General features: G+C 42.9%; 1 protein-coding gene across 2 annotated transcripts in view; it reads right to left on the minus strand.

Moving 5' to 3' along the window:
- The window catches only part of wdr11 (WD repeat domain 11), a 106,315-nt gene that overhangs the window by 19,360 nt on the left and 65,680 nt on the right, over positions 1-21,275 (minus strand). For both annotated transcript variants that reach the window (XM_033033820.1, XM_033033821.1), the window contains exons 18-26: positions 20,746-20,860; positions 20,322-20,493; positions 17,249-17,357; positions 16,876-16,938; positions 16,661-16,726; positions 10,457-10,622; positions 7,885-7,980; positions 3,192-3,357; positions 1,410-1,507 (exon numbers count right to left, since the gene is read on the minus strand). In XM_033033820.1, the coding sequence (XP_032889711.1) occupies positions 1,410-1,507; positions 3,192-3,357; positions 7,885-7,980; positions 10,457-10,622; positions 16,661-16,726; positions 16,876-16,938; positions 17,249-17,357; positions 20,322-20,493; positions 20,746-20,860 (1,051 nt within the window). The remainder of the gene's footprint in view (positions 1-1,409; positions 1,508-3,191; positions 3,358-7,884; positions 7,981-10,456; positions 10,623-16,660; positions 16,727-16,875; positions 16,939-17,248; positions 17,358-20,321; positions 20,494-20,745; positions 20,861-21,275) is intronic.

The raw sequence follows: 21,275 nt of genomic DNA on the forward strand, positions 1-21,275 counted from the left end.
ACATGCGTGTGAACTTCAGTCAAACAGCATGGAAAAAGGACCTTGGGCCCAACTTGCCCATGCCAATCATGATGCCTCATCTACCGTATTCCCACCTGCCCGTGTTTGGCCCATATATCCCTCTAAACGTATACTATCCATGTATTTATCCAAATGTCTTTTAAATGTTGTTATAGTACCCGCCTCCAATAATTTCATAAAGGGATGGCAATAAATTTATGAAAAATGTTAAGTCTATTGTGGAAGATAATCAGCACCATTATGTTAGATGCACATTCAAGCATTGTGGAGGAAAACCCATTGAAAGTACAGGTCCACCACCAATTTTCTGGCAACTGATGGTGCGACACCTCCTATAATCCAGACAAAATTATGAGAGTGCACATGAAATCTCCTCTGGGAGTCCCCTGAAAGTGTTGCCGAAGTGTGGCCGAATTCAACCTCATCGGGACTTCCGTGACTGAATTTGCCCGTTTTGGCCGGGATTCTGGAACTCAGGTCGGCCGGAGCCGGCAGATCCATTCACGCATCCAAATTCAGAGGCTTACTTTTCAGGCCGGTACCGCAGCCTCCCCCCCCCCCCCCCCCCCCCCCCCCCCCCGTTCCGATATCATTCAACTCCCACCGGAGGCCTACTCTATTTTTGGCAGATTCGGCATATCTCGGGCCGGTGGGGTCAGCCTCGTCCTTGCAGGTGGTCGCCGATCCGACCTTGATCGGGACTTCCGAGGCCACTCATTAACTGGCATCAGGGCTGCCCATGCAACTTTTGCGATGAATTTTATTTACATTTAATATTTGTGTTATTTACGTTTCTAGCCGTCCGTGGTGTTTTAGAGACATGGGAGGGATATAATTAGTAGGTCAAAAGTGTATTGTTGTATCATTATTACGTGACTCTTTTGATCCGGCAAAACCGATAACCCAACAAGGCCCTTGAACCAAGGGTACTGAAAAATCAGTGCTGGACCTGTAATGCAATTCCTGTGTGTAACTAAAGAAAAACAGTGTCTTGAAGATAGAATACCAGGAGTAATAGAAAACAGATGCTTGTATCGATTGTCACTTGTGTGAAAATGCACACCACCAAATTCGTGGACAGTTTCTTCCCAGCTGTTATCAGGCAACGGAGTCATTCTACCATAACCAGAGAGCAGTGCTAAACTACTATCTACCTCCTTGATGACCCTCAGACTATACTATATCAGACTTGCTGGCTTTACCTTGCACTAAACGTTATTCCCTTATCATGTATCTATACACTGTAAATGGATCGATTGTAATCATGTATTGTCTTTTTGCTGACTGGATAGCACGCAACAAAAAAGCTTTTCACTGTACCTCAGTACACGTGACAATAAACTAAACTGAACTGAACTTGCATCTCAATTAATTTATGAATAACTTACTTTTGCAAGCCATGCAGCTCGATTCCATTCTCCATAGGTCTGCAGGTATCGACAAGCGTCTGCAGCTTTATCTATTAGGCAAAGCAGTTGGACACCTTCTACAAGCGAGAGCCAAAGAAATATATTGAAAAAGCGTTCAACTGAATCAGAGAAATCATAAATGAAAATAGATTTTTTTCTTCAATTACAAAAATAACATTTTAGCATTTTCGACCTTTGTTGTTCAAATCTCCATCGGAATTTTCATATTCCTCAAGATTTTACTTTTGGTACTAACATTATTATACATGTTCTTTTGACTTTCTAGTTTAGCTGTTTGTTTGTCCACAGCTTTCTCCTGGAAACACATGTGTTGTGTATTCTGATTTAGAACACTTTATAATACTGTTTTGTCAACCTGTTTAATCATTTGATGTTATATTTTGGGCTAGGAATCTTTCACGAAGTTATCTTTCACTGCAGTGCAGCACACGCTTTGGCTCATTTTTATGTTTTTGCATTGAATCCCAATTAAGTAGAAACTAATGGAGGAATCTAGTAATTTAACAGCACTTTTTATGGCAGATAAAAAGAAAACAAATTTCAAAACAGCAACAGATGGCAAATGGATTTAATGAATTGAAGGGGGGGGGGGGGGGGGGGAATGCAATTACAGAGAATGACAATTATTTTTCAGAAGACAAGTTCCTGGCTGAAAATGTAAGAAACATAACATTTGAGTTTGTTAAATTAAATACAAATGTAAGTTGTACTTTCAGTGCTGAAGAATTTCCAGTGTTAAAAATAGGTCGAACTCTGCGTTGGAATAACTAAACGAGAATGTTCAGATTCTCTCATATTATCTAGAGGCTGTGATGCAAACATTTAATTCAGGATAACAAGACTTTTTTTTTTGATAGGCCACCAAAAGAAACAGGCAGTTAGATGTGATGGCTGTCTCAGGAATTATTGTTAATATTCATACGAGTATCCAGCACAAGTAAGTTAAGGGTTCTTCCAGGATTTCCAATTTTTTTTAAATGCTTTCTATGTTTTTGAAGATAAATTTAAGGATTTTTAACTTCCCTTACATTTTGTACTGCTGCAATGCATTGCACTTTCGAGCAGAAAACTTCAAATGTGGAAAGTTAATTGACTAGTAAATTCATTGTCTAGGGCAGTGATTTTCACTTTTTTTTTTCCAGATTGCCCACTTTAAATTAGTGGCTCACCCACATGACCCAATAATAATGGCAAGCTCTCTGGTTGCTTGTTTAAAGGAGCCTGTTTTATTTAAGAATCCCCCCCAAGATCCACCTTAACATTGTAGCCATCACCTTGGAAACCAAATCTCTAGGGAACTGAAAATTTAATCAGGACAGCACAGTGGTGCAGCTTGTACAGTTGTTGCCTCGCTGTGCCAGAGACCAGGGGTCAATCTGACCTTGGATGCTATCTGGGTGGAGTTTGCAAGTTGTCTCTGTGACCATGTGGGTTTGACGTGTGGATTGGTAAATTAACTGGCCATTGTAAATTGCCCCTTGTGCGCAGGTGAGTGGTAGAATCTGGGAGGAATTGATTACAAGATGAAGAGAATAAAATTGGATTAGTGTAGTGTAGGATTAGTGTCAATCGTTGGTTGATGGTCTGTGTGGACTTGGTGAGCCTGTGTTCATGCTGTATCTCTGTGTGACTGACAGGCATTCAAATGCAACTCCAGCAAGCACAACTAACTATAATATTAAAGCTACTACAGAGACTACTAGATATGAAAATGCACTTAGAGAACTTAAAGACTTTTACCTGCTAGTTTTCCGTTTGCTATCATGTTAGTAGCCACCAGTTTTATGGTGCTCTGGGAAGGACCTGAAGAAGTGATGGTGGTAACTAGACAAGCTTTCAGGGAGTCACAGTAATAGCTTGGATTTTCAGCGCTTGTTTCTAGCAGCAGCTGCACTGCCCTGTCCGTCTGTCAAATAAATCATCATATTTCAATGTTCTGAAGAGCAGATGTGTTGGTTATCACTGTTGCTATTTCCAATATTTCAAAGAACTGATTTAACACTAGACCTTAACAGAACAATCAAAAAAAGAATGAAGATTGGCACATCTCCAAAACTTACATTTATTTGATGCACAGCATGAACCCACAACCCATTTTCCTGCAGTAATACTGCTGTTTACAACTATCTCCATGTCTTGCCAACATAAATTTCTAGTCAGGCCACAGAGAATGAAAATCTGAATAAAGGACTTGGTCATTTTAAACATTCTCTGGTACCCTACTTAGTGTAACGGATGTACTGCCAGGAATAAACAAAACGAGGTTATTATAGCATTATATATCGAGTGATCATCGGTGTGGTTATTACTATAAAGAAACCTCTGGGCTAGAAAGAAATGGGCAGGGAAACAAAGAGTGGAGGAGAGAACAGCTTCAAACACATCCAACTGGTCATGATAAGGAATCAGAGCGGTCTATCAACAGTGGCCACACTTATTGGCCCGGCTTGGGGCAGCTCTGAGCTCCACCACTTAGTGCCGAGTGACCACCTGCCCAACACCAGTTCTCCAGCAAAGTGTCCTTGCCAAACCACATGGTGATTCATTAATGCGTGGAGGGGTGAAGGCGAGTCCCTCCATGTCCACTGCATACAGGTTGCTGGCACAGCACCGTACTGTCTGAGCATTTTTAATGTACATGCAACAATAGATTCTGATTAGAGGACAAGAGCACTGTAACAACTCAGCACCAAGTACAGTACCGATGCAATCAAATTCATTTTTATCAGCATATCAAAAATTTGATTTAAAAAAAAAATCACCATCTTATGTAAATTGCATCTTCCTGCCACATTATACAAGAAAACCACCACTCCGATAACATTGCCGGCGTGAAGTGACTGCTGACACCTCCAAGGTAGACAAAATGCTGGAGAAAGTCAGTGGGTGAGGCAGCATCTATGGGGCGAAGGAAATAGGCAACTTTTCGGGTCGAGACCCTTCTTCAACCCCGAGGCAGCCTTCATTGTTGCGGGTGACTTCAATCACTCTAACCTGAAGACTGTACTCCCCAAATTCCACCAACATGTCTCCTTCCCCACTAGAGTAGACAAGACACTGGACAAAGTCTACACCAACATGGCTGAAGCTTACAAAGCCATCCCCCTCCCCCACCTTGGTCAGTCTGATCACGTCTCATTGTTCCTGCTCCCTAAGTACTCCCCACTCATCAGACGGGTTAAACCAACTGTGAGGACAGTTAAAGTCTGGTCAGAGGAAGCGGACTTCACACTTCAGCAGTGTTTTGGAAACACGGACTGGAAGGCGTTTGCAGCCCAGGCCACCCTTGACTCCCACACGGACATTGATTCCTACACATCCTCTGTTCTGGACTTTATAAACTCCACCATCAATAGTGTCACCTCCCTCAAACAGGTGACCATATTCCCGAATCAGAAGCCATGGATGAACAGCGAGGTCAGGCTACTGCTGAAAGCACGGGACACCGCTTTCAGGTCAGGCGATGCTCGAGCCTACAGTTCAGCCAGGGCTAACCTGAAGAGGGGCATCAAGAAGGCCAAGCACTGCCATAAGCTCAGGATTGAGGAGCACTTCAACAACAACTCCGACCCCCGACGCATGTGGCAAGGCATCCAGGCCATCACGGACTACAGACCCTCCAACACCACCCCCACATCCAGCGACGCCTCCTTCCTTGAGGAGCTTAACCACTTCTATGGCCGCTTCGACAGGGACAATCTAGAGACAGCCATCAAGGCTGTGCTACCTGCCGATCACCAACCCCTCACACTCACCCCCTACGACGTATTCGTGGCACTGAGTAGGACTAATGCACGTAAAGCTGCTGGCCCTGACGGCATCCCCGGGCGCGTGCTCAGGGCCTGTGCTGCGCAGCTGACAGACGTCTGGACTGACATCTTCAACCTGTCACTTGCCCAAGCAGTTGTCCCCACGTGCCTTAAATCCACCTCCATCGTGCCAGTGCCAAAACACTCCACTGCGGCAAGCCTCAACGACTTCCGCCCAGTTGCACTTACCCCCATCATCACCAAGTGCTTCGAGAGGCTGGTCCTGGCACACCTCAAAAGCTGCCTACCCCCCACACTGGATCCCTATCAGTTTGCCTACCGCAAGAACAGGAGTACGGAGGATGCCATCTCAACGGCACTTCACTCCGCCCTCTCCCACCTCGACAACAGAGACACTTACGTAAGAATGCTGTTCATCGATTACAGCTCAGCATTCAACACCATTATACCATCAAAACTGATCACCAAACTCGGTAACCTGGGCATCGACCCCTCCCTCTGCAACTGGATACTGGACTTTCTAACCAACAGACCCCAGTCTGTTAGGTTAGACAAGCACACCTCTTCAACCCTCACCCTGAACACCGGCGTTCCACAGGGCTGTGTGCTGAGCCCCCTCCTCTACTCCCTCTTCACCTATGACTGCACACCTGTACATGGTACTAACACCATCATCAAGTATGCAGATGATACAACGGTGATTGGCCTCATCAGCAACAACGATGAGTCGGCCTACAGGGAGGAGGTCCAGCACTTAGCAGCATGGTGCGCTGACAACAACCTGGCCCTTAACTCCAAGAAGACCAAGGAGCTCATTGTAGACTTCAGGAAGTCCAGGGGCGGCACGCACACCCCCATCCACATTAACGGGACGGAGGTGGAACGTGTTTCTAGCTTCAGGTTCCTGGGAGTCAACATCTCCGATGACCTCTCTTGGACCCACAATACCTCAACTCTGATCAAGAAGGCTCACCAGCGTCTCTTCTTCCTGAGGAGACTGAAGAAGGTCCATCTGTCTCCTCAGATCCTGGTGAACTTCTACCGCTGCACCATCGAGAGCATCCTTACCAACTGCATCACAGTATGGTATGGCAACTGCTCTGTCTCCGACCGGAAGGCATTGCAGAGGGTGGTGAAAATTGCCCAACGCATCACCGGTTCCTCGCTCCCCTCCATTGAGTCTGTCCAAAGCAAGCGTTATCTGCGGAGGGCGCTCAGCATCGCCAAGGACTGCTCTCACCCCAACCATGGACTGTTTACCCTCCTACCATCCGGGAGGCGCTACAGGTCTCTCCGTTGCCGAACCAGCAGGTCCAGGAACAGCTTCTTCCCGGCGGCTGTCACTCTACTCAACAACGTACCTCGGTGACTGCCAATCACCCCCCCACCCCCCGGACACTTATTATCACTTATTATTATTTATTTAAATCATTTGCTATGTCGCTCTTCCAGGGAGATGCTAAATGCATTTCGTTGTCTCTGTACTGTACACTGACAATGACAATTAAAATTGAATCTGAATCTGAATCTGAATCTTCAGACAGATGTGAGGGTGGGGGGAAGATGAAAGGAAGAGGCGGAGAGTAGGCTGAGGGAGAGCTGAGAAGGGGAGGAGAAAGCAGGGACTACCTGAAATTAGAGAAGTCAATGTTCAAACCGCTAGGGAGCAAACTTCCCAAGCGAAATATGAGGTGCTGCTCCTCCAATTTACGGTGGTCCTCACTCTGGCCATGGAGGAGGGCCAGGACAGAAAGGTCGGATTCGGAATGAGAGGGAAGTGCTGAGCCACCGGGAGATCAGGTAGGTGAATGCTAACCGAGCGGAGGTGTTGGGCGAAGCGATCGCCAAGCCTACGCTTGGTCTCGCCAATGTAGAGCAGCTGACACCTAGAGCAGTGGATGCGATAGATGAGGTTGGAGGAGGTGCAGGTGAACCTCTGCCGCACCTGGAAAGACTGCTTGGGTCCTTGAATGGAGTCAAGGAGGGAGTTAAAGCGACAAATGTAGCATTTCCTGCGGTTGCAAGGGAAAGACGGGGTGGTTTGGGTGGGAAGGGACGAATTAACCAGGGAGTTACGGAGGGAGCGGTCTCTGCGGAAAGCAGACAGAGGAGGAGATGGGAAGATGGGGCCAGTGCTGGGATCCCGCTGGAGGTGGCGAAAATGTTGGAGGACTATTTGTTGTATGTGACGGCTGGTAGGGTGGAAGGTGAGGACAAAGGGGACTCTGCCCTTGATACGAGTCGGGGGATGGGGAGTGAGAGCGGAGTTACAGGGTATAGAAGAGACCCTGGTGAGAGCCTCATCTAAAGTAGAAGAGGGGAACTCCCGTTCCCTGAAGAATGGAGACATCTCCGATGCCCTGGTGTGGAACACCTCATCCTGGGTGCAGATGCGGCGTAGACGGAGGAATTGGGAGTAGGGGGATGGAGTCCTTACAGGAAGCAGGGTGGGAAGAAGTGTCGTCTAGATAGCCATGGGAGGATGACACCTCCAAATGGTTCTCCCAGGTACTATTCAAAGCCTCACACATTTTACTCTAAAATGGTTCACAAAGTTTTGAAACTTGTACATTAATAACTTTACATTTAAAAGTTAGGCACTTAGCAGATTACTACAAATAATATTCCATCATTATTAATTGGAGTGCATTTGGATATCTTACCTGACCTAATAGAAGCAACTGGTCTGCACACTTCCTTGTGTGATCATATGTTGTTCTCTTTGCCTCTTGCAGGTTAACTCGCTCAATTTGAGATTTCTAGAAATAAAATGGTTTTTTTTTAAACTTGTAAAATGATAAAGCATATCACAATTAAGCTTATTTTCAATAATATCTTATTTTGCTGTGAAATATAAAGATTCCTCAAAACCAAGTTTATCATTTCAATCAATGAAAAATATTACATTAAGTAAACGAAGGCTGTTTTTGATTCATTTTCTTTTACTGTATTTTGACTTAAGTATCCGGTAACCTTTATTAACATTCCTTGAGTTTATGTTAGAGGTACTGTGAGGAAACAGCCCCTTCAGGCAACCAAGTCCGTGCCAACCAACGATCACCCGTACACTAGTTTTTTCCTACACACTAGGACAATTTACAGAAGTTAGTTACCCTACAAAACTTGCATGTCTTTGGAATGTGGGAGGAAACCAGAGATCCTGGGGAAAACTCACGGGGTCACAGGGAGAATGTACAGACTCCATAGAGTCAGCACCCATAGTCAAGATTCAATCTGGGTCTCTGGTGCTATAAGAATGGTAAGTGGAATTTAACGCTAACAAGCGTTAGGTGCTGCACTCTGGTATGTTAAACCAGGGCAGGACTTGCACAGCAAGGATAGAAGAGGGGCAATTTGTGAAACTAGCGGAAATAATATAGGTGTAAGGGGAGTGGGAAGCGGAGAAATGTGTAAAAATCGATGTGGGGAAAAGGGAAGCAAGGGGCAACAAAAAGAGTGGGGGGGAGGTTTGTTTGTGGGTTAGTTCTCTAAAATTGGAGAATTCAATATTCCTATCGTTGGGTTGTAAGCTACCAGAGCAGAATACGGGATGCTGTTCCTTGAATTCAATGTGGCCTCACTCTGTCAATGGAGCTGAACGGCCAGTATGGGAATGGGAAGGGGAGTTTAAATGGTTAGTAACTGGGAAATGCAATAGGCCTTGGCCGCCGAGCGCAAGTGTTCGATGAAATGATCGCTTCGGCTTCGCTTGGTCTCGCCAATGTAAAGGAAGCCACATCAGGAACCCTGAATGCAGAATAAACATAAGGATAGAAGAGGTAAACCTGAACCTGATGAGGTCTTTGAATAGATGTGAGGGAGGAGGTATAGGGTCAATAGACAATAGGTGCAGGAGTAGGCCATTCGGCCCTTCGAGCCAGCACCGCCATTCAATGTGATCATGGCTGATCATCCACAATCAATACCCCGCTCCTGCCTTCTCCCCATATCCCCTGACTCCGCTATCTTTAAGAGTCATATCTAGCTCTCTCTTGAAAGTATCCAGAGAACCAGCCTCCACCTCCCTCTGAGGCAGAACCACACTCACACCTCTGTGTGAGAAAAAGTGTTTCCTCGTCTCTGTTCTAAATGGCTTACCACTTATTCTTAAACTGTGGCCCCTGGTTCTGGACTCCCCCAACACTGGGAACATGTTTCCTGCCTCTATCGTGTCCAAACCCTTAATAATCTTATGTTTCAACAAGATCCCCTCTCATCCTTCTAAACTCCAGAGTATACAAGCCCAGCCACTCCATTCTCTCAGCATATGACAGTCCCGCCATCGGGAATTAACCTTGTAAACCTACGCTGCACTCCCTCAATAGCAAGAATGTCCTTCCTCAAATTAGGTCAGGTGTCACATCTCCTGTAGTTGCAAGCGAAAGTACCTGTGGAATGGGTGTTTTGGGTGGTAAGAGAGGAATGAACCAAGGAGGGAAAGTACCTGTGGAATGGGTGTTTTGGGTGGTAAGAGAGGAATGAACCAAGGAGGTGCAGAGGGAGTGGTCTCTACAGAAGTGGAAAAGGTTGAGGATAGGAAAATGTCACAGGCAGTGGCATCACGTTGAAGGTGGCGAACATGGTGGAGAATGATGTGTCAGATGTGAAGGTTGGTAGATTGAAAGCCGAGTACCAGGGGAACTCACTCTTTGTTCGTTCTTTGGGGAGGGGGAACACGAGAGGAACTGCGGGACACATTGGAGATGCAGGTGAGGGATCCATCTATGAGAACAGGGCGTAAACTACATTTATTGAAGAAAGATGACATCTCAGAGGTCCTGGAGTAAAAAGTCTCATGTTCGGAGCAGATGTGGCGGAGATAGAGAAATTGAGAGTGGGCCATAGCATATTTGCAAGAAGCAGGGTGGGAGGTGGGATAATCCAGATAATTGTGGGAGTTGTGGGTTTGTAGCAGATGTCAGTTGATAGTCTGTACCCTAGGATGCAAACAGAAAGATCAAGAAAGGGGAGAGAGGTGTTAGAGATAGTTCACGTGAGTTTGGGGGGGGGGGGCAGTTAACGGTAAAGTTAATGAAAAAACGAAATCAACCATGAGGATGAAGTCTGACAGAAAACTGGACAAAACAACGGTCCACAAGCAGCAGTCCAGGGGGGAACAAAAAAAGTTTAGGAATCATCTACAAGGACAATAATCAAGTACATGACAGGTAATATGCTGGGCAACGGATCACAAGAGCAAACATCATGCAACTTGTCAGCTGCAATTTGTATTACCTGGAAGTAGGAACTCTCACACAGAATATCGTAGCAAATATCCAGTGGGCTGGCCGCGTTCTCTTGTATGCCAGACGGTACAACAAGGTCTTTTCTTTTTGAGAACCTGTACAAATAATGAGCAGCAACTGTCCAGAATAGGAGTTCTGCCTCATCACCAAAGAGCCTACAAAAGGAAAAGATAGTGGAGTGATATGGAGAACATCAAGATTATGAAAGCCTTACAAAACAATGAATATTTTCACTATGCGCATATTTGTCATGAATATCAAGATCTGTTTAACCTGACATTATGTTCGGCACAATCATCGTGGGCTAAACATTCCTGTGCTGTACTGTTCTATGCTCTATAATAAAAACACCCTCCAATGGTAACAGTCACCATTTCAGGAAGGTAATTGTAATGGTGATTTTATTTCCCTTTCACTGTGGTTTAGAGTTAACCTATGTTCTATTTAAAGGTCAGAACGCACAGAGCACCGCAGACTAGCAGATAGCCAGGCACTCCTCACCAGGGACAAAAGAAAGGAAAGATTAGGAAAGAGGTGGGTGGAGGAGAGGATCACAAGGTTCTTCAGTTCCATTTGGAAATAGGGAAAAGAAAAAATAGACAAAGATATTTGGCATTAAGTTCAGACTTGAAATCCATGCCAGCATTCTCCTAGAGAGTAAATGGCCTGTCCCACTTGGCCGTCATTTACTGGACAGGCCGGTGGTGACTGGCGTGCGGCGGTCGCGCGCCTCATCATGCGTCCGCACAGCCGTCTGGAGAGTGTGACGTCATTTGAAGATAGACACAAAATGCAGGAGTAATTCAGCATCTCTGGAGAGAAGGAATGGATGATGTTTCGGGTCGAGACTCTTCTTCAGTCTGAAGATGGGTCTAGACCCGAAACGTCACCCATTGCTTCTCTCCAGAGATGTTGCCGGGCCCGCTGAGTTACTCCAGAATTTTATGTCTATTTCCAATCGTCTTGGCCCCGCTCTGGGAGTAGGAGTGGAGGCGGATCCGGATCCACAACGGCCGTGAGCCCCAGGCCAAACTTGGCGATCGTTTGCCTGCTTCTGCTGCTGTTGGAGGTGAGACGTTGGGCCGCGCCAGGGTCTTGGGCCTGTCCCACTTTGGCCGTCAGTTACGCGACAGGCCGGTGGCGCACAAAGATTTAGTTCAGGACGAAGTCCAGTCATCCACACCACTCCACACCACTCCATGAGCCTGTCCTGCGCTACCCACGTGCTACCCACACGCTAGCAGGTCAAGTAAATGGCGTGCGAATGACGGCCAAGTGGGACAGGCCCTTAACTGGTGCTCCCAAAGTGATGTTGTGAAGGCAGACTGGATGGTGATGTGATGGCAGACTGGATGGTGATGTGATGGCAGACTGGATGGTGACATTCGTGTGTCCTGTTGAGGTACACAGACAATAAAATGGGCTGCAAATATGAATTGTGATATGAGAAAGGCAACATTATGTTCCAAATCCTAGGGACTCTTGGCTAGCATGTTATAAAATGCTGATGCTCCCTATTGGGTCTCAGATGCAGAGTTTTGAACAATGAGACAAATCAAATTTTGGCTGTCTGAAGCAATTATCTCCGCCTCGGTGATGGGCGTGTGACCTAATTAAACTGCTGCAGACAAGGGTAATATATCTCGTGCCTTCCCTGGCTCCATTTGGGAGCTGCCTGCAGAGTCAGCAGGTTCAGTCCCCATTCCAGAACTCGAGCACTCAATCCAAGCCAAAACTGCAGGAGTTCTACATTAGTACAAAGCATTAAGCTAAGATTCTGCTTGCCAGCAGAGGCAATTTGAACAGACTCCACAGCATGGTTCCAAGACGACAGGGTAATTTCCAGTCAACCAAGTCCACACAAACATAAAACCGACCATTCATCTGAATGCTGCCTGTTGGGCACAAAACTATTAAACCCATAAATTAAAGTAAAGCACTGGGCATCAGCTTTCATTTCAAGTGTGGCATTCTAAATGCAGAAAAGCGATACCAAACATGTCAGATGCCTCTTCTTGAATCGTTTTGTTGATGACAGCATATTGGATATTTAGAAATTATTTTTAAGTTGAAGAGATGGTAAGAAGGCTCTCGACACGAAACGTCACCCAGCCCTAATCTCCAGTGATGCTGCCTGACCCGCTGAGTTACTCCAGCATTTTGTGTCTACCTTTGATCAATACCAGTTTGACCAATCATTTATTCTCTTACTTTGTTAATACGGTAGCGCATCACCGTATAATGATTGAATAACATTATATGTTGCTTGGGGGAAAAGCATCGAAAAATTAGTTTTAGGCTAAAAAAAGTGTTAAAATCCAATTCAAAGGCGCAATAGGTAAACAAAGGAAAATTTTGCTTTTAAAATAAAGAAACATGAAGTTTCAAAATGTAAGTTATTAACAAAGTAAGAGATCTGTATAATATAACTCCGGTGACCAGTGTTCAACCCTGATGTCCAATATTACTTGTGTGGAGTTTGCACATTCTCCCTCTGTCCCATGGATTTCCCCAAAGATGCTCCAGTTTCCTCTCACATCCCAAAGATGTGATGGATGACAGGTTAATTGACCATTGTAAAATACCCCTAGTACAAGTGGATTTAATAAGAGTTAGGCACACGAAAGAGAATAAGGTGCAGGGAAAATAAAAGGCATGGCCGCAGGGAAGAGAGGGTGTATTGGGAGCACATCGTGGACCATCATGTACATGATGGGCTGAATGGTATCCTTCTATGCAACGAGGGAAAATAAATACAAGAACATAACACCCAAATGACCCAGAACACCCAGCTTACAACCCAGTGGTATGAATATTGATTTCCCTAATTTCAAGTAACCCTTGCATTCCCCCACTCTGTCTCTCCCCCATGTTAGTCATCCTGCTAGTTTTACTGTTTGTATCCCCTCGTTATCACATTCTCCACAGCCAATAATGGACCATTGTGGGCTCTTTGGCTATCGGTGACGGCTCTGATTTGTTCTGTCCCTTTTCTTGCTTCTAGTTTCCCTCTCCCCTGCCTCTCAGTCTGAAAAAGGGGTCTCGACCCGAAATGTCACCTATTCCTTTTCTCTAGAGATGCTGCCTGATCTACTGAGTTCCTCCAGCATTTTGTGTCTACCCAAAGGAACAACATTGAAGTTCACAAGAGATAGCAAGACCTAGAAGATGTAAAGATGCAAATCTTTCTCGGCCATGAAGTAATTAGGCATGCATGAAGAGTAAAAAGATCTACCAGAAAAAAAATGGATGGGAATGAATAAGAACCAGGAGGCTGGGCCAATATAACCATATAACAATTACAGCACGGAAACAGGCCATCTCGGCCCTACAAGTCCGCGCCGAACAATTTTTTTCCCTTAGTCCCACCTGCCTGCACTCATACCATAACCCTCCATTCCCTTCTCATCCATATGCCTATCCAATTTATTCTTAAATGATACCAACGAACCTGCCGCCACCAATTCCACTGGAAGCTCATTCCACACCGCTACCACTCTGAGTAAAGAAGTTCCCCCTCATGTTACCCCTAAACTTCTGTCCCTTAATTCTGAAGTCATGTCCTCTTGTTTGAATCTTCCCTATTCTCAAAGGGAAAAGCTTGATCACATCAACTCTGTCTATCCCTCTCATCATTTTAAAGACCTCTATCAAGTCCCCCCTTAACCTTCTGCGCTCCAGAGAATAAAAACCCAGGCATATAGAACCATCAGTTCACATAGTATATTTTGAAAGTATATACTGTAAGAAATATGAGGGTCTGAACAACCTCACAAAATTCTCTTCATAAGAAATGTTACAAGACATGCGACAGTGCTAATTAGAATGCAAGGGGAGCAGGTGGTAAAAGCAGGAAGAATTATGAGGGCTCAATATTCATAATTTCTTAAAATATAGTTTTATAGGATACAATATTCATGGCCAAGACCAGTTCTTTGCTAAACAGTAAAATAATTCATTATAGATCTGGTTTTGAAGAATCTGGTTTATGGTGGTCTAGTGACTAGTGGGGTACGCAGTGACTCGTGGGGTGCCGCAAGGCTTGGTGCTGGGACCACAGCTATTTACAATATACATCAATGATTTAGATGAAGGGTTTCAAAGTAACATTAGCAAATTTGCAGATGACACAAAGTTGGGTGGCAGTGTGAACTGTGAGGAGGATGCTATGAGAATGCAGGGTGACTTGGACAGGTTGGGTGAGAGGGCAGATGCATGACAGATGCAGTTTAATGTGGATAAATGTGAGGTTATCCACTTTGGTAGCAAAAACAGGAAGGCAGATTATCAAAATGGTGTCAAGTTGGGAAAAGGGGAAGTACAACGGGATCAGGGGGTCCTTGTTCATCAGTCAATGAAAGTAAGAATGCAGGTACAGCAGGCAGTGAAGAAAGCAAATGGCATGTTGCCCTTCATAACAAGAGGCGTTGAGTATAGGAGCAAAGAGGTCCTTCTGTAGTTGTATTTGGCCCTAGTGAGACCACACCTGGAGTATTGTGTGCAGTTTTGGTCCCCTAATTTGAGGAAGGACATTCTTGCTATTGAGGGAGTGCAGCATAGGTTTACAAGGTTAATTCCCGGGATGGCGTGACTGTCATATGCTGAGAGAATGGAGCGGCTGGGCTTGTATACTCTGGAGTTTAGAAGGATGAGAGGGCATCTTATTGAAACATATAAGATTACTATGGGTTTGGACACGCTAGAGACAGGAAACATGTTCCCGATGTTGGGGGAGTCCAGAACAAGGGGCCACAGTTTAAGAATAAGGGGTAAGCCATTTAGAACAGAGACGAGGAAACATTTTTTCACACAGGGAGTTGTGAGTCTGTGGAATTCTTTGCCTCAGAGGGCTCTGGATACTTTCAAGAGAGAGCTAGATAGGGTTCTTAAAGATAGTGGAGTCTGGGGATATGGGGAGAAGGCAGGAAGGGGTACTGATTGGGGACGATCAGCCATGATCACATTAAATGGCGGTGCTGGCTCGAAGGGCCAAATATCCTACTCTTGCTCCTATTGTCTATTGGTCCAAATAAAAATCATGGAAGGTCCATAGATACATGGCTGCTGGCTATCGCACCGTTTGTTAAATTGTTTTTGACAGGATCGGATTTGTTTTGATTAACACGTGGGTTATGCAATTATCTTAAATTAAAAAACCAGCACAAAAGCAAGTTGACTTGTATTTGGTAGCTTTTTAAAGTCTAACTCTTGTACAGAATCCACATCAAGCCACATAAATGTGAACAATTCCACCTCCAATGTAAATATGCCATTGCATAACCTTTCTGAATGTCAATGGTTTGTTCTAGCAATAACCTCAGCTACTTTGTTTTTGATTTCTACGGCCTTATGAATGTTGTTTTAGCAGATACTTTAAAGGTATGGGGGAAAGATTTAATAGGAACCAGAGACCATCGAACTCGCTTTAATCAGACTTTATCAGATGTTATATTGCACTAAATGTTGTACCTTTTATCCTTTATTTGTGTACCATGCATGGCTCGATTGTAATCATGTATAGTATTTTCTTTGACTGGATAGCATGCAAACAAAAGCTTTTGACTGTACCTCAGTACACATGACAATAATAAACTAAACTAATAAACTTAACGAGGAGGAATAGTATATTCATGATCACATATGACTCTGTTTTGGTGCAGTGGCCAGGTGAAGACTTGAGAGAACTGTAATACAGGTGGCAGAAGAGGTTGTAGTTTTACTGAAAGATTAGTATTGGAGTAACGGCTGAAGATGATGGGGGCAAAGAGAGGAACTTTTTCCAGAAAAGCAATTTTGAATGAGTTTGTGAATAAACCAGCAGATAGGGATTTAAAGTCAATAATCACAGGACTGAAAAATGGGAATTAGGTGATTGGGAATTATGACAGGAAAGGGACAATGGAGCAGATTGTTTCTGTGATAAAATAAGCTTAATGATGATGGGAAAGGAAATAGAAGAAATAGAAATGTAATGTAATCTCTGGGGCAATATTAATGTTAGATGAATATTACACAAAGTGTAAGGCGTCCTGGGAGAGAATAGGGGGGGCAGATTTGTGGAAAGATGCAATAGAGCCAGCACTCTTGGTTTTGAACATGAACACTGCATGTGATGCCCTTGTGATAACTGTTTAAATATGGGCAAGATTGAAGAATGCATTGGCCTAGCTATTCCAAGAATAATCCCACGTACCTTGCCACCAACAAACACCGTTGCAGCAGTTGGAACTCGGGATCTAGAAGGTGGTTCTGGATGTCACTGCAAAGAAAAAAGGGCATTAATACATATTATAGCTACACATACATTTGATGAAATCTTTATGTAGTAACATGTACTGTAAAGTTTTTATCCAAAGAACAGCATTTTAATGTTCGTGACATGAAATATGTCTAAAATAATGTACTCACTTTGATATAGAGTTCAATTGTTCCTGCATAAGACATTTTATTTCTTCTTTTTCAGAATATTGACTGCAGAAAACAACAAGAAAATGTTATAAGGGTGAGAATTTGTTCCATGCAGTACATGCTGGTCCCATTTCAGGAAAAAAAACCCAGCATCAAATAACTACAAAATTTGGCAATATATAATTAAGGTGGAGTAGAATTTCAACACTTAATTGTTAACAATATGTTAATGCATTCTCAGCAAACATTCAAATGATTATCATAATTATCCGGAAGGATAATTGCGATAAGAACACACATTAATCTTTGTTTATACATCTGCAAGCTCCATAATCAATTCTGAAATAATAGGTTACAGTTGGCATGTACTTACATTTGCATAATATCAAGTGAATACTGTCCATTCCATGGTTGATGCAACAAGTAAGCTTTCAATACAAGACAAGATCTGGGAAGGAGGAGGTAAGGACACCAAACTGGATCTATGCAAGAAAAATATAAATATTCCAGTCATAAAACAAGCTTTTCACTGATAACCAGCAGTATGACTGCAATTAGCTGCAATTCTCTTATGTGCACAGGCTTTAATTTTGCAGGTTAAATCAAGCAGTAGGAATTCCATCATGGTTGAAAGGTGCAACATGTACATAATAAAAAATGAGGGGGGGAGGGAAGCATAAAAATTACTGAAATCAACCTTTTAACTACAAAAGCAGGCAACGCATTCCATTAATAGAGAACTGATCTTGAAGTGAAAAACTAAATTAGAAAAAAACATCATCTAGATCAATAAATACAGATGGGAAAACGTAAATATTAAAAATATTTTGTTGTATCCTGATATTGAAAATACCAGGCTGGGTTAGAGAATAAGATGAAGCTGAGCTTTGGGAAGTAAAGAAGTCTGTTTAATAATGGAAAATAAATTGCAATTTGGATAATGGAGAGACTACAAGGGCACACCATCTGGCAGCAACTGGACAACGTAGACAGCTAAACATAGACATTCAGAGGCTGATGTCAGAGATTTTGTATTCTTCCACAGACTACCCTAACACAGCTGGCAGTATAATCAAAGCAAGTCAGTCAGTCCTTCAGTTCAATATTTCAATATCCCATGCCATTTTAAACTGTTTAAAAAAAAAATAATATTGTGGCTTCTATGCTGATACTTTATGTATAATCCAAACTATATTTAAAATTAGTTGAAAGCTGAGATCTTTATTTCATAATATGACTTTGAGAATATTTCAACATTACTAATTATGATGACATTGATGTTGATGACATTGTTGCAACTCGATGCTAACAAACCATAGAACAGAAATTTGAGGACAACCAACAAATGAAATTAAAAACCCACCTAAACCTGTGAGGTCAACAGTAAGAATCATCGCTTTGCTGGTGAATGCCATTCCATGCAATGCATGGATCGGGTTAATACTCTGAACCTTTTTACGCAGGGTGGAAATGTTGAGTATAAGGCATGTTTAAATTTTAAAGGAAATGTGTGGGGCAGATTATTTTTATTCATACATACTCAGAGGGTGGTTGGTGTCAGGATAGCACTGCCAGGGGTGATGATGGAATAGATAGTGGTGTTTAAAAAGCAGGTAGACGGGCATACGGAAATGCAGGGAGTGAATCACGTCCAGGCAGATGAGCTTGGTTTATCTTGGCATCATTTTCGGTACAGACAGTGTGGGCAAAGGGCCTGTTCCTGCACAGTTCTGTTTTATGTTCAGACCATTTACCAACCCTTAAAATAACCAACTGTACTTCATAAAAAGGACCAACCAACATGCAGGTAAAATAACAGTGAAGATAGAATTTTAAAAAGATATTATGAATAAAATGGAAAACATTTAAATATAGATCATATGATGACGTTTCAGGTCGAGACCCTTCTCAACCTGAAACGTCACCTATTCCTTCTCTCCAGAAATGCTGTCTGCCCCGCTGAGTTACTCCAGCTTTTTGCGTCTATCTTTCGTTTAAACCAGCATCTGCAGTTCCTTCTTACATAGATCATATGATGCTTTGCTTGAACACGATAATATTCTTCCAAAGTATTCCAAGTCTAGGAAATCCTTTTGTGTAGGAAGGAACTGCAGATGCTGGTTTAAACCGAAGATAGACACAAAATGCTGGAGTAACTCAGCGGGACAGACAGCATCTCTGGATAGAAGAACCTTCTATCTGAGTCTATCTGCAAAATCTTCATACCGATGCCTCTCAAAGGGGAACAATTAAAAAGATTGGTTGAAAGGTATATAAAAGATTTCAAGTCAGATTTAACCTCCCTTTGAACATTAGTAACCGCCTAACCTAATCTGAGAGAAGTGAATAAAAAGACGAGAAAATATAATTGTTGTAGTGTCGGGATTCCATCAGTAGGTGGAGTACAGGATTAACAAGGGTAAAAGTATATGAGAATTACACCCATTCATTTCCCCTTCATGTGTTTCAATAAATGGATTGCTGGTCATCTGTAATGTTGCCCAATTTTAAATAATTTACTGAAAGCATAGTAAGCTATGAAGTACAGGAGCACTCAAATAAAGGTCATGACTATTTTATATCGACAGAATGCCAAAGCATTTATGGTTATGTGCACTGTTGTAACTGCTTAACATAACTTTTTAACATAACTTCCAAATGCAGGGAAGCATATACCAATAAAGAGTCAATTTGACTAATTTGGCTGCTTGAATTACTTTGAGCAGTTATCCATCATGAAAGAAATTTTATGAATGATGTTCTGTTGAAATGACCTGCACAGGCAAAATGTTCATTCAGTTACTAGGAGAAATCTGCAATCCCTCAAATCCATTTATCTACTTCCAATCCTATTAAATTTGACGGTGAAAGAAAATAGATTTTTGACTATTTCTGTGGCACATTACTTAAGACTATATTTATACTCATGCTTTCTTCAAAAGTGTAATTCCACCAACCTTCAGATTACAAACATCACATATGCTTAAAGAGAGGCAATTCAATCATAAATCTGTACTAGCTATGGAGATGAAGAAGACAATAAGATCAAAACATCAAAACCAGAGCCCAGGGAGCGTGCAGGAGCAGCTGGTAACTGAACGTAACACATAAAGAGCTGAACACGAGGTTGGTGATGGAAGCGTGAGGGGAAATGGGAATCAAACTCAGCTGAGTACAAGAACTGTGGCATCATCAGGAGCATCCTTTATGAGTGGAAAACTACAAAGTCGAGGAAATGCAGCAGATGTGGGAGACGGGAGGAGAAAGTTGGCAGCCACATGATGACAATACCATCTTTGGAACAGACTTTCAGTATGTATTAAAGCTTAAATGTTTTAAAAGCAAACAATTATTGGGAACATGAGCAAATATCTTTTCGCACACACAACTAAACGATAAAGCATATACAAACAATTATAGGTTTTACACTTGGGGCATGTTCACACCTGTTAATTCCTGCTCATCAATCCTGTAACTTGCTGATTTCATTGCTATCTCCAGAACTCGGATACAGCCATCATCTGAAGCCAGAACAACTTTATCAGAACTGCACCAGTCTATGTCAAGGACCTTGTAGCTGACATTCCGACCTGTCCTCAAGCTGCTTACCATCTGAATCTTAAAACAAAATTGCAAAGAATCACTTTTTTTGTACAAGCCGTTGAAACTTTTCCATTAAATTTGTTTCAACAGATGCAATTTTGATCAAACACACAATGTGAAAGAAATGAAATTTGAGAAAGATTCAAATAACAAATGTGACATTTATTAACAGCACATGAAGCATAATGAACTAGAATGCAACATATGTGGTAGTTTATTAAAGAAAAAAAGTGTAACAGGGAAAAAATTGAACAACTCAAACACTACCTCCTTGGTATCCCATACTTCAGCTCCATCGTTAAACATCATTAGAAGTTTCATGTTTCCCTTACCAGGACCAAATCTAATCTTCTTTACCCAACCACGATGTGTAGGAATTCCTCTATTAAACAGCAATCAATCAAAACAAGACAAATATTTTAATGAATGAGCCTCAACATCAACAAGTTAAAATATAGATTGACATTTATCTGGTTAATCAAAAATCAACAGTTTATGTCCTATTTATGTGACACTTTGGGTCAGAACCCTTCTTCAGACGCTGGTAATCCCAATGTGTCCATGTTCCCCAATGATGCTGCCTAACCCACTGAGTTACTCCAGCACTTTGTGACCTTTCATGTAAATCAGCATCTACAGTTCCTTGTTTCTACAGTTTTTACTATTAGAATAGCACTACCAGATATTTGGAAAACTATGGTCAGCCAAGGAGAAAGGAAACAACAATTAGACTGCAGAAGACTCTCGACCTAAAACGTCACCTATTCCTTTTCTCCAGAGATGCGGCCTGACCCACT

The sequence above is a fragment of the Amblyraja radiata genome, chromosome 15, assembly GCF_010909765.2.
Source record: "Amblyraja radiata isolate CabotCenter1 chromosome 15, sAmbRad1.1.pri, whole genome shotgun sequence".
Classification (NCBI taxonomy): Eukaryota; Metazoa; Chordata; class Chondrichthyes; order Rajiformes; family Rajidae; genus Amblyraja; species Amblyraja radiata.